The sequence below is a fragment of the Piliocolobus tephrosceles genome, chromosome 14 (genome assembly GCF_002776525.5).
Source record: "Piliocolobus tephrosceles isolate RC106 chromosome 14, ASM277652v3, whole genome shotgun sequence".
In the NCBI taxonomy this organism is placed as follows: Eukaryota; Metazoa; Chordata; class Mammalia; order Primates; family Cercopithecidae; genus Piliocolobus; species Piliocolobus tephrosceles.
This window is the reverse complement of record NC_045447.1, coordinates 102,112,910-102,126,646: the sequence shown is the minus strand read 5'-3', so window position 1 is coordinate 102,126,646 and position 13,737 is coordinate 102,112,910. Positions and strand designations below refer to the sequence as shown.

The 13,737-nt window shown below is 39.4% G+C and overlaps 1 protein-coding gene across 7 annotated transcripts in view; it reads left to right on the top strand.

The window, feature by feature from the left end:
* The window catches only part of SPTLC1 (serine palmitoyltransferase long chain base subunit 1), a 116,356-nt gene that overhangs the window by 38,265 nt on the left and 64,354 nt on the right, over positions 1-13,737 (top strand). For all 7 annotated transcript variants that reach the window (XR_003307109.1, XR_003307108.1, XR_003307110.1 and 4 more), the window contains exons 7-8: positions 6,948-7,077; positions 11,103-11,192. Coding sequence is in view for 3 of the 7 variants with exons in the window: in XM_026448936.1 (XP_026304721.1) it covers positions 6,948-7,077; positions 11,103-11,192 (220 nt within the window). In the remaining 4 variants the exon portion in view is untranslated. The remainder of the gene's footprint in view (positions 1-6,947; positions 7,078-11,102; positions 11,193-13,737) is intronic.

Below are 13,737 nucleotides of genomic sequence, written 5' to 3'. Positions count from 1 at the left end.
GCTGCTTGTCCTGAATGCATGCTATGGAGATTTATTGTGAACGGCAGGGGGCAACCAAGCAAGGGCTGGCAGTCTCCAGGCAGCTGATTAAACCAGTCAGAAGCATCTGTAGCCCCAAGCCAAGCTCCTCTCGTCCTTTGAGTGGACTAAAATTTGGGTCTCAAATTTACTTTTATTTTCTCTTTTCCTTTTTTCTTTTTTTTTTTTGAGACAGAGTCTCACTTTGTCGCCGGGGCTGGAGTGCAGAGGTGCAATCTCAGCTCACTGCAACCTCCGCCTCCTAACTTCAAGCAGTTCTCCTGCCTCAGTCTCCCAAGTAGCTGGGATTACAGGTGCCCGCCACCACTCCCAGCTAATTTTATGTATTTTCCGTAGAAACAGGGTTTCACCATGTTGGCCAGGCTGGTCTCGAACTCCTGACCTCAGGTGATCCACCCACCTTGGCCTCCCAAAGTACTAGGATTACAGGCGTGAGCCACCATTCCTGGCCTTTTTTTCCTTTCTTTCTTTCTTTTAATTTTTTTATTTTGAGACGGTCTTTCACTCTTGTCACCTAGGCTGAAGTGCAATGAAGTGATCTCGGCTCACTACAAGCTCCACTTACTGGGTTCAAGCAATTCTCCTACCTCAGCCTCCCAAGTAGCTGGGATTACAGGTGCCCACCACCACGCTTTGCTAATTTTTTGTATTTTTAGTAGAGATGGGGTTTCACCATGTTGGCCAGGCTGGTCTTGAACTCCTGACCTCAGGTGATTTGCCTGCCTCAGCCTCCCAAAGTGCTGGGATTACAGGCTTGAGCCACTGCGCCTGGCCTCCTCTTTTCCTTTTTAACGCCATAGCCAGAGTAATCTTTTTAAAATGTAAATCCTATTATGTCACTTTTTATTTAATACAATTTAAAGCTTCTGTTGTTGCTAAAATGAAGACCCAAGTCCTTTGTATGATCTTGTGAGCTCTGCACCGCTTTTTCAGGCTTATTTTGTACCATTTTCCTGAGGTGTCTAAGCTGTAGCCTTGCCAGCCCTGTACGCTAGTGTCCTCTCACCTCGGGACCCACACACATGCTTGTTCTGACTAGAACACTGTTCCTCCTCTCCTTTCCTACTTAACCTTCTCATCCTGCAATACTTCTGCAGGGAAGCCGCCCCACACCTCTCAGAGCAGGGCAAGACCCCTGCTGCATGTGGACACCATCTTACAGCAAGAGAGAATTTATTGTTCTTGTTTATCCATGCTCACACAAGCACTCAAACTGCCTCTCAAGGTCACCCTGCTTCTCAAGCCTCCCTCCCACACACAGACACACACACTCTCTCACACACACTCTGCTCTGCTCATTTGCTTCATACTTAACTGTCCTTTTCTTTTGTATAACGTAATAGTTTATAATTTTGTATCTGTGTGGTTATTTGCTTCTGTTTCTTGCTGGGAGCCCATTACTTAGAATAGTATTTATCATTTAGTAATGGTCAATAAACACTAGTTCAGTAAATGAATGAAAGGAAGCTGGAGCTCAGAATAGGGGCCAGATAACTGTATGGTAGAGCCTGGCCTCCCTCAAGCCCTGCACTGGCCTCTTACTTACCACTCACCATTGGAACTCTTGCTTGTGCAGCGACAGAACTTTCTATCACAGTTACTACAGAGCTGACTCTACCTGGGGCTTCTGCAGTGACCCATTCCTCACTATAGCCCTACAGCAGTCTAGGAGCACTACAGCAAATGTCCTGGGTCTAAGTAGTATACTAATGTGAGCATAAAAATGAATATTTTTATTAATTTTTGGCACATAGTTTAAGAAATAATGTGGAAGACTCATCACTAACTGGAGCGCCATTGACTTAAACAGTGTTTCTGGGTTTTTAGTAAAAGCAGAGACAGCTGCAGTGTCATTCAGTGTCACTTTATACACAAGCACCCCACTATAAATTATTTTTAAGTTCAGAAAAAGTTGATGGTTTGCTGGTGAACTCATATGCTTCCTTTGATAAATACATTCTGGTTTTTTTTTTTTTTTTTTTTTTACTGCTAGGAAACATAGGCTAAATTCACTTCCATGTATTATGCTCAGTGTCTTAAAACTTCTGATTCCAGTGAGTTGCTAACCTGTTTATTCTGCTACATAATTTTAAATATTCTACCTGAAATGTATTTGAATGTATGAGTGCTAGAGGTAAACATGGTGTTTGGTAAATTTGTTTTGATAAATTTGTCAGGCATAGACACTGTCTAATGCTTCATTTCCTTCCTTTCAGTAAACAGTGTTAATGCTTTGCCGATAGTGGGTCTCAGCACGGGGGTCATTCATGGACTTAAGTCTGTCCTATCACTCCTCTAAGTCTGTGTTCATGCTGCTTCACAGATCTTTTTAAAATTAAACTTTTTACATTCAGATAATTGTAGATTCAAAAGCACTTGTAAGAAATAATACAGAAATCCTAAGTGTCTTCCAGTGGGGACCTCTTGCAGAATGAACAGTTTCACAGCCAAGATACTGACTTTGTCATTGTCAGGATGCAGAACATTTCTGTCACTACAAGGATCCTTCATGTTGCCACACCCACATTCCTCCCACCTGCCCACTCCTTAACCCCTGGCAATCACTAATCTGTTCTGTTTGTTAATTTTGTCTTTTTAAGAATGTTATACAAATGGAATCATTCAGTAGGCAACGCTTTGGGGTTGGCTTTTTTCATTTGGCGTAATTCTCTGATGGTTCATCCAAGTTGTTGCTTGTATCCAGAGTTGGTTCCTTTTGATTGACGAGTATTTCCATGGCATGAAGGCACCACCATTATTGAAGTTACCTATTAAAGACATCTGAGTTGTTGCCAGCTTTGTCCTATTATAAAAAAAAAAAAGCTGCTCTAAACATTCATGTACATTCATGCTGTGTGAGCGTAAGTTTTTATTTCTGTGGAATACATGCCAAGAAATGCAGTTGCTATGTTTATAGTATTGCACAGTTTTTAAAGGAACTGCCGAACTGTTTTCCAAAGCGTCTGTACCATTTTATGTTCCCATCAGCAGTATATGAATGACCAAGGTTCTCCACATCTTCAGAGGCATTTGGTGTTGTCACTACTTTTTTAGTCAGTCTGATAGGTGTGTAGAGAAATTTATATTTTTCTGATGACTAATGATGTTGAACATCCATTCATATGCATATTTGCCATCTCTTCAGTGAAATGTCTTTTCATGCCTTTTGTCCATTTTCTAGTTGTATGATTTGTTTTTATACTGAGTTTTGAGAGTTCTTTATACATTCTAGATCGTAATTCTTTATCAGATATGTGGTTTGCAAATACAAATTTTGATGTCCACATATTCATTGATAACTTATAGAGATGAGGTGGATTTTTTGTGTGCTGATCTTATATCCTGCAACCTTGCCAAACTCATTTAATTAGCTATAGGAACTGTTTTTTCTAGATTGCTTAGGATTTTCCATGTAGACAGTCATCATGTCATCTGTAAATAGTTTTATTTATTTTCTGATCTACTTACTTTTTATTCCCTTTTATTGCCTTATTGCACAGGCAAGAACTTCCAGGACTGTGGTAAGAGTAGTAAGAGAAGACATTCTTGCCCTGATATTAGAAATCATTTACTCTTTCACCAATAAGTATAATGTTAGATGCAGATTTCTTACAATGCGCTTTATTACATCCACTTTCCTGCACCTCATCCTTTTTTTCTGAGCATTTTCATTGTAAATCAATGTTGAATTTGGTTGGTCAGCTACTTTTTCTGTATTGGTTGGTATGATCATGTGATTTTTCTTTTGTAGTCTATTAATGTGGTGGGTAACACTGATTTATTTTCAAATATTGCACCAGCCTTGCATACCTGGAATAAACACCACTTGGTTATGGGGAATAATTTTTTTTATAAAAAGCTAAATTCTATTTGCCAATCTTTTGTTAAGGATTTTGAATCTGTTGTCATGAGGGAGACTGTCCTATAATACACTTTTTTTGATACTTACTTTGGTTTTGGTCGCAGAATAACACTTCATAGAATCACCTGGGAAGTGTTCTGTCTTCTATTTTGTGGAGCTATTTGTATAGAATTATTTTTTTATTTAATTGTTTGGTAGAATTCTCCCATGAAACCATCTGGGCCTGGAGATTTCTTTTTTGCAAGTATCTTAAATCTGAATTCAGTTTCCTTAGTAGTTATCAGGCTGTTCAAATTATCTGTCATATTGAGTGAATTGAGGTAGTTTGTGCTTTTCAAGGAAGTGGTCCATTTCCTGTAAGTTTTCAGATGTATATGTGTGGTGCTGTTTGTGGTATCCCCTTATTATTCTGATGTCTGCGGAGTCTATAGTTATATACCTTGTTTCACTCCTGGTATTGGTAGTTTGTGCCTTTTCTCCTTTTTTCTTTGTCGGTCTTGTTAGAGGTTTGTCCATTTTATTGATCTTTTGAAAGAATCAGCTGTTTGTTTCATTGATTTTTCTCTTGTATTTTTCTTGTCAGTTCCAGTGATTGATTTCTTCTATTATTTCCTGCCTTCTGTTCACTTTTGATTTATTTTGTTCTTTTTCTTGATTTTGAGGTAGGAGCTTAAATTATTAATTTGAAACTTTTAGTGCTATGAATTGCCCTCTCAACGCTGCTCTAGTTGTGTCTCACAAATTTTGATGTGTTGTGTTTTCATTTGTATTTAGTTCATTTTCGTTTTGTTTTAAGAAATAGGGTGTCACTGTTTTGCCCTGGTTGGCCGTGAACTCCTGGTCTCAATGGATTCTTTTGCTTCAGCCTCCTGGGTAGTTGGCACTACAAGAACACACCACTGTGCCCAGCTTAGACTTTCCCATTGACCTAAGGATTATTTAGAAGTGTATTTTCTACTTTTCAGGTGTTTGGGGACTTTAAATTTGTTGTAGTTTGGTTTATGGCTAATACTGTAGTCTATTTTGGAATATGTTACATGGACACTTAAAAAATGTGTATTCCACTGCTGTTTGGTGGAGTGTTCTAGAAATGTCAAGTCTTTTCAGTTGATGGTGTTTCTGGGTTCTTCTGTCTTGGTGATTTTCTGTATAGTTCTTCTATCAGTTGTTGAGAAGGATAATGAAGTTTTCAACTGTAATTGTGGGTTTGTCTATTTCTTCTTTCAGTTTTATCAGCTGTTACACCTCAAATTTTTTAGCTTTTTTGTTTAGTGCATATTTAGGATTGCTAAGTTTTCTTGATGAATTGACCCTTTTGGCATTTCATAATGTTCTTCTCTGTCTCTGATAATTTTCTGCTTTTTGTGTATGTGCTGCCAAAGCAAACACTCTGATAATTTTCTTTGTTCCAAAGTTTACTTTGTCAGATGCCCTTTTTATTTTGTATATTATATAGTTGTGTGTATATATCTGTATTTTTTACTACCTATATTGTTATATTTGAAGTGAGTTTCTTACAGACAGCATATAGTTGGGTCATGTTATTTAATTTATTCTGCCTGCCTGTCTTTAAATCATGTACTTGTACATTTACATTTAATGTAATTATTGATACAGTAGGATTTAAGTCTGTTAAAACAAAGTCTGCCATTTTGGTTTTTGTTTCTTGTCTGTTCACTCTACTTTGTGTTTATTTTCTCTTTTCTGCCTTTCTGTGGGCTAATTGAACATGTTTTTAGAATTTATTTTTTCTTTGTATAGCTTTTTTTAGTCATTACTCTGAGTATTACATTACACGTATACTATAATAGACTACTGGTGTCATCATTGTACAAATTCAAGTGTAGAAACTTTTACCTTCCTTTACGTTCCTTTATTTCCCTCATTCACATTATAATTGTTTTAAATATTTCCTATACATACAATGAGAACCACATCAGTGTTATAATTTTTGATTTAACTGTCCAAAATAATTTAGAAAACTCCAGAGGAGAAAAAAAGCCTAGTGAATTTGCCCATATTTTTTACTTACTGTGCTTCTTCCTCCTCCCTGATAATCTAACAGTCTTCTTTTATGGCTTTTTTCCTGTTTAGAGGACTTCCTTAGGCCATTTCTTTAGGGTAGGTCTGCTAGTGACAAATACTCTTCATTTTTCTTAACGGAGAATGTCTTGATTTCACCTTCATTACTAAAGGATATTTTTGCTGGTTATAGGATTCTGGGTTGACAGTTATTTTCTTTCAGCATTAGGAACACATTGTGATGCTTTTTTTTTTCCTGGTGTCTGGTTTCTGATGAAAAATCTCCCGTTATTCAAATTGTTTTTCTCTGTGTGTAAAGTGTCATTTTTCTCTGGTTGCTTTCAAGATTTTTTTTGTCATTTGTTTTCAGAAGTTATCTATGATGTGGCTTGGCAACTATTTGTTTGCATTTGCCTGTTTGCATTTGCAAAGCGTCCTACTTGGCCTTCCCTGACAACACCCTAGGAGGGGCGTTGCCTTGTTAGAGCCTCTCAAGGGTCAAAGTCTAGGTTCCCTGCTCAGCCTTTGCTGACATGGATGGGGCTGGGTCCCCTCATTTTTTTCTGTGGTGTTTGGCTACAGTAGAATAGTTATTATCTAAAAGTTTTCTGGCTAGCTGGGCTGCCAGTATTACTTCTCAGGGCAAAATAATGGTAGAGTAATGTGTCAGTCAAATCACAGATGCCACTGATCGCGAGGCACACCGGTATTTTATGTTTCTTACAAAGAGAAAAGTATGTGAATACACTGATACGTCATCCATAGTAAGATGCATGCTGATTTCAGAGAGATTAATACATAGTGAGAGTGTGCTTCTTGGAACAGATTAAGTATGGTAGTTATGTGAAAAGGACTCGTGGATGAAGCGCACACAATGATGTATAAATATTCAAACATGTTTTATTTATTTGCTGTGCTCATGTTAACAATCACTGATTGGTCAGCTTACAAAAACAAGCATTCCTGTTTGAGAATCTTGACAAGACCCTTTAAACCCAATTTGGTGGATCTCTCATCCTTGCAGAGACAGAGCTGCCTGCTTTGCTATTCAGAAAGGATTACAGGCATCCCGTAGTGACATTAAGTTATTTAAGCATAATGACATGGCTGACCTCGAGCGACTACTAAAAGAACAAGAGATCGAAGATCAAAAGGTATGATTCTTTTGAAGAAAATTATACAGTTCTTTTGTACTTTCTAACCAGCTAAATTATATATGAAATGGTAATTTGTCATGAAAACTTGCCTGTAGATCACATTTGGATATTAAGAAGAGTGTTCCTGCTTATTAAATGTACTTCGTATTGGAGAGCCAAGTCTGATTGTAATTGCCTTGTTATTGCCATAATTACATATAGCAAATTGAGGGGAGGTAATCCAAGCAGCTTTCTAAGAGATCAAGAGAGGCTGAAAAACAGCATGCGCTTAGTGAGGTGGGGAGATGTCTACTCATAGCCAGGCGTAATGACACCAAAACTTACTAGGCCTTTAATGACATGTACCTAGTGAATTCAGAATAGACTTATTCATACCAGAATAAATGATGTATCAATTACATGAGGAAAGAAAGGCAGCAAGCTTATTATATTAATATATGAACAAAGTGAAACCCTTTCTCTCCACCCCACCTGTATCCTGCTCTGAGCAGCTGCTGCCCGTGGGAAATGACTGCCCTAACATGGTCTCCTTCCAGCTTGCAGCGCTGGTTTCAGCTCTTTCCTCTCAAGAACCTAACATAACCTCAGGTGATGGTGGTTTGGAAGTAGCTCCTTGGTGTTCTGATTAGAGTGAAACAGGAAGTGTGTTCAGAGCATCGTTGTTAAAATTATAATTTATTTTCCCCTGATGACATGGGTAAGTAAAGTAGCTCAGGTCTGTGGTTCTGAGCAGGGCACCATGGTGTGTGTCTTCATCTCAGACACAGTTTGAGGTCGACTTTGCCAGTGCAACTCATTCATAACTAGAATAAATTATAAAAATGCTCATCACATTTCTTAATTTTGTGTTAATTTTCAATTTTCCAAATATTTGCATTATTCATTTAGGATTCTGTCATCTTTGTTTAGGTGTCAGCCTAAGTGCATCACTTCATGAATATACACATTCTCATGATGAATATGCATGATCTTGCCATTTTATACTAAATCTGCTGTAGGCTAATGTTTCACATTTACACAATTTAGAAAAATCTATAGGGAAAATCTGAAAACTGAGCCCATTCCACTGGTTAATTTCTTTCTACACAGTATAAAAAGATGTTTCTTACGATTATGCAGTAATAGAATGCTAGTCTGTATTCAGTAATAGAACTGCAGTCTGCTGCCATTTGTTTTGCCAAGTTGGTATTATATAAATTTGGAAAACATCAGATTCAGGTTTTGTATGTGCTCTTCTTCTACAAGATCCGTGAGCCATAGAACTTTTTTTTTTAATGAGCAACAACAAGAAATAAAATTAAATATCTTGAAACTTATTTCTACTTTATAATTTTTACTTTTTTACTAATTTATATTTTTCTTGATGAGAGCAGGCTTTCTAAGTAACTTTACATTTTGGTTTTTAGAAATACTCATTTTCAATTTTATTTTCACATAAATAATCTGGTCATTAACACTTTGAATGTTTTCTTTGTCTATTTCCCAAGTGCTGTGGTTCATAAATTGTTTTTAATCCCTTTGCCTACAGGGTTCTTTTTTTTTTTTTTGAGAGGGAGTCTCGCTCTGTCACCCAGGCTGGAGTGCAGTGGCCAGATCTCAGCTCACTGCAAGCTCCGCCTCCCAGGTTCCTGCCGTTCTCCTGCCTCAGCCTCCGGAGTAGCTGGGACTACAGGCACCCGCCACCTTGCTGGGCTAGTTTTTTGTATTTTTAGTAGAGACCGGGTTTCACCGTGTTAGCCAGGATGGTCTCGATCTCCTGACCTCGTGATCCGCCCGTCTCAGCGTCCCAAAGTGCTGGGATTACAGGCGTGAGCCACCGCGCCCGGCCTCCTACAGGGTTCTTTTGTGCCATATTAATTCTTCTTAAAGAATAGTCAGTGGATATGAACAGTAGTTCATAAAAGGAATACACATAACTATGAACAAGTGAAAAATAGCCTAGCCTCACTAATAATTAAGGAAATTAGGCTAGGAGTTTTGCCTGTTAAATTAGGGCATGTTTTTAATACTAGTAGTCAGTGCCAACACAGATGTGTTGAGACAAAGAGTCTATGACTCGAAAGAGTTTAAATTGGCACTTCTTTTCTAGAGGTAAATTGGCAGATACATTCCAGGATCCAAGTAATTCCATGCCCTTTGACCCATTCCTGTGGTGGCGTCTTGAAAAAATTATCAGAAATGATGTCACATATTGAGGGATATTCATATTGTGATATGAAGAAGCAGATGAGGGAAACAACTAAATCCAACATTAGGGAAATAGTTAAGTAGTTTATGGTATATCCACAGGCAGAACGTCTCCATTAAAATCATGTAATCTGAAATAATTTAGAAATACTCACAGTATAATGTTTTTAAAATCAGGTCCTAAAACTACAGTAAAATCCTGATTCTGAACAAAGTAATTTATATGTTTATGCAAGAAAGACAAAAATTATCACCATGTGGTATGATTAGCTAATTTATTTGTTTTTTGTACTTTTCCATTTCCCGAAATTTGAATATTTTTAAATCTAAGAAAAATGTTTTTCCTTAAAGATAGGCAGAGGTAGCATGCCCTGTGTAGAAATTAGGGTGGCATCTCTTCATCAGTCACTTCTAACGTATTGCTAGCTCCCCAGCTTTCAGTTGTGAGTTGACAGAGTAAAGATGATTGAGCAACATCAGTGATGTATACTTTTTTATTCCTCAACAAACATTTATTTTTTTTAGTGCTACTGCTGTGGGTTGTAAAATACTCCTTAAAAGCATTGCTCTGATGCTTTCAAATTCTGATCATTTCTAATTGTCCATTGGAACAGAAGCTTAGAGGCAAGAAACCTCTGAGTAAGAAGGTAATGGCAAACTCTAGCTGTGGATCTCAGGGTTTTTTGCAGTCCCGCACACCTGAACCATGTACAGTTTCATACATGTGAGAGGTTATTAGTGACTTGCTCTGAGCAGAGTGTGTGAAGGTGTGTGTTTTTTGAAAAGAAGACCTCAGCCGGGTGCAGTGGCTCACACCTGTAACCCCAGCAGTTTGAGAGGCCAAGGTCGGTAGATCAAGAGGTCAGGAGTTCAAGACCAGCCCGGCCAACATGGTGAAACCCCATCTCTACTAAAAATACAAAAATTAGCTGGGCGTGGTGGCAGTTGCCTGTAATCCCAGCTACTCGGGAGGCTGAGGCAGAGAATTGCTTGAACCTGGGAGGCGGAGGTTACAGTGAGCCGAGAAGGCGCCACTGCACTCCAGCCTGAGTGACAGAGCGAGACTCCGTCTCAAAAAAAAAAAGAAAAGGAGACCTCTCTACCCCACAGCCTAGGAACATCATTGGACAAAGTCATAGTCAAATTTTACTTGATCCGATAATAGATCAGTGGGGAGTGAGGAAGGAACAGGGTTGCCCCTTGTTTTGGGAGGTGAAGGAAAACAGGGTTTGAGTTTTGTAACTTTTTGTTACGGAAAAATGCCAACATAGAAGAAGGAAACACAGTGGTATAGTGAAGCCCCCGTAGCCTTCTCCCAGCTTTGTTATCAGCATTACATCATTCTTGTGCCATCTGTTCCTCACCCCATCTTCATGATGATGATCTTCATTAGAGTTGTTCTGGGTAAAATTGACAGACATTGAATCATATGAATACAGCCGTACAATTTTAACCAGTGATTATACCCATGTAACCCAGGAATGTCGGCCCCATTATGATGTAAAACATTCCCATTTCTTTACAAAGTTCCCTTAGGCCCTTTCCCAGTTGGAGGGTTGAAGGGTTTTGTTTGTGTTTTAATATTCTCAGAGTGCCTAATTAGTTTGTGTGTGTGTGAGGTCATCCAGCTAATGCTGTGAGCTGAAAAACGTGTCTGAGAGAAGATAGCACTGTTATTCATCTCAAAATAACCCGTCACAAACACTGAGCTTTCAGTTCATTCGGAATATTTTTTTAGGAATCCATCTTGGAAGGTGAAAGTGCTGGGGAATATGTAACAGATCTTGTCTTTAGAATTACTGAAATGTCAGATGTCTGCTTTTTCTCTTTTAAAGAATCCTCGCAAGGCTCGTGTAACTCGGCGTTTCATTGTAGTAGAAGGATTGTATATGAATACTGGAACTATTTGTCCTCTTCCAGAATTGGTAAGCAACCATGTTCAGTCATAATTTTAATATTTGGACTATTTGACACAGGTGCCTTTTGTTTGTGACCACTTTTAGTGTATAATGTCTGCGTTGCTTTGCACATTAGGCCTCATAAGCATAGTTTGCTCAGATCAGGGAAAAAGAACAACACACTGAATGCCAGTGCTGGCCTTCACAGAGTAATCAGGAGTGCTCGGTTGCCCAGGCTGAAGTGCAGTGGTGTGAACCCAGCTCACTGCAGCCTTACCCTCCTGGGCTCAAGTGATCCTTCCACCTTAGCTTTCTGAGTTAGCTGGGACTACAGGCACATGCCACCACACCTGGCTAATTTTTCCCTTTTTTGTGGAGTCGGGGCCTCACAGTGTTGCCTAGGCTGGTCTCAAACTCTTGGACTCAAGCGATCCTCCCGCCTCAGCCTGCCAAAGTGCTGGTATTACAGGTATGAGCCACCACACCTGGCCAAGACTTAGCTTTTTTTTTTGAGACGGAGTCTGGCTCTGTTGCCCGGGCTGGAGTGCAGTGGCCGGATCTCAGCTCACTGCAAGCTCTGCCTCCCAACTTCCCGTCATTCTCCTGCGTCAGCCTCCTGAGTAGCGGGGACTACAGGAGCCCGCCACCTCGCCTGGTTGATTTTTTTTTTTTTTGTACTTTTTAGTAGAGACGGGGTTTCACCGTCTTAGCCAGGATGGTCTCGATTTCCTGACCTCATGATCCACCAGCCTCGGCCTCACAAAGTGCTGGGATTACAGGCGTGAGCTACCGCGCCTGGCTTTTTTTTTTTGACACAGAGTCTTGCCCTGTTGCCAAGCCGGAGGGCCGTGTCACCATCTTGGCTCACTGCATCCTCCGCCTCCCTGGTTCAGGCGGTTCATTCTCCTGCCTCAGCCTCCTGAGTAGCTGGAACTACAGGCTTGCGCAACCACCCCCAGCTAATTTTTGTATTTTTAGTAGAGACTGGGTTTCACCATGTCGGCTAGGATGGTCTTGATCTCTTGACCTCGTGATCCGCCCGCCTCGGCCTCCCGAAATGCTGGGATTACAGGCGTGAGCCACCGCGTTGGCCCTACTTAGCTTTTAAGATCCAGCTTTATTTAGGTGAAATCAACGTGTAAAATACACCTACTTTAAGTGTAAAATTTGATAAGTTTTGACAGATGTATATACATCTCTATCACCATAACCATCACCACCATAGTCAAGATACAGTACATTTTTATGTAAGAAAATGTCTATCCAGAAAGAAAACTTTATCCAGAAAGCTTCCTGCTGCCTCTTTGTAGTAAGTACCCATGTTGGCCCCAGACAGCCATTAATCTACTTTCTCTTCCTGTAGATTAGTTTTACCTTTTATAGAATTGTGTATGAACGAAAGCATAGCTTGCTTTTTTTGTTCGTTTGTTTGTTTGAGATAGAGTTTTGCTTTTGTTGCCCAGGCTGGAGTACAATGGCACAATCTTGGCTCACTGCAACCTCCGCCTCCTGGGTTCAAGCGATTCTCCTGCCTGAGCCTCCCAAGTAGCTGGGATTACAAGCATGTGCCACCACGCCCGGCTAATTTTGTATTTTTAGTAGAGACTAGGTTTCTCCATGTTGGAAAGGCTGGTCTTGAACTCCTGACCTCAGGTGATCCACCCTCCTTGGCCTCCCAAAGTCCCGGGATTACAGGCGTGAGCCACCATGCCTGGCCAGAACTTAGCGTTTTGGTAGTGAAAGCAACATAACTGTTTTTAGAAACCATGACCATTGAAATTTCCTTTATTGAGGTGAAATTCACATAACACAAAGTTAACCAATTTAAATTGTACAGGACAGTGACATTACATTTACCATGTGTGCAATCATCAACTCTAGGTCAAAAACCTTTTCATGACTCGCAAAGAAGACCTCAAACCCATTGAACAGTCACTCCCCATTTTCTTCTCCCTCTAGCTCCCAGCAACCACCAATCTGCTTTCTGTCTCTATGGATTTACCTTTTCTGGCTATTTCCTATAAATGACGTCATATAATATATGACCTTTTCTTTCTGGCTTCATTCACTTAATGTTTTTAAAGTTCATTAACATTGTCAAACGTGTTTTTCTGCATTTATTGGGATGATCATGTGGGGTTTTTTCCCCCTACATTTTACTAATGTGTATGTAATACATATTTTATTTTTCCATGTTGAACCACCCTTGCATTTGGCCATTGAGATTTTAATCTAGGAGTCTATTAATTGAATAAGGATTCAAAATAAGATTTCATATGTTATTTTTTAATTTTTTCACTATTTTTGAAGAAATTTAAATATATTTTAAGTGTCAGTAGAAGAGATGTATTTGTTTTCTTCTTTCTGTTTTTGTAAGAGTGTCAACGGTTGGTGGAATAATGTGAGGGAGGTAGTGACCCAGAAGGTACTAGGACATATATTATAGGACTGTAGTAATGAACTGATGGACAGATACAGAGCCAGAGCAGTGAAACTAAAGATGAAGTGTAGGAACAGCTCAAGTGTAGGTAACCACTGAAGCTGGGCATGGTGGTTCACACCTTTAATCCCA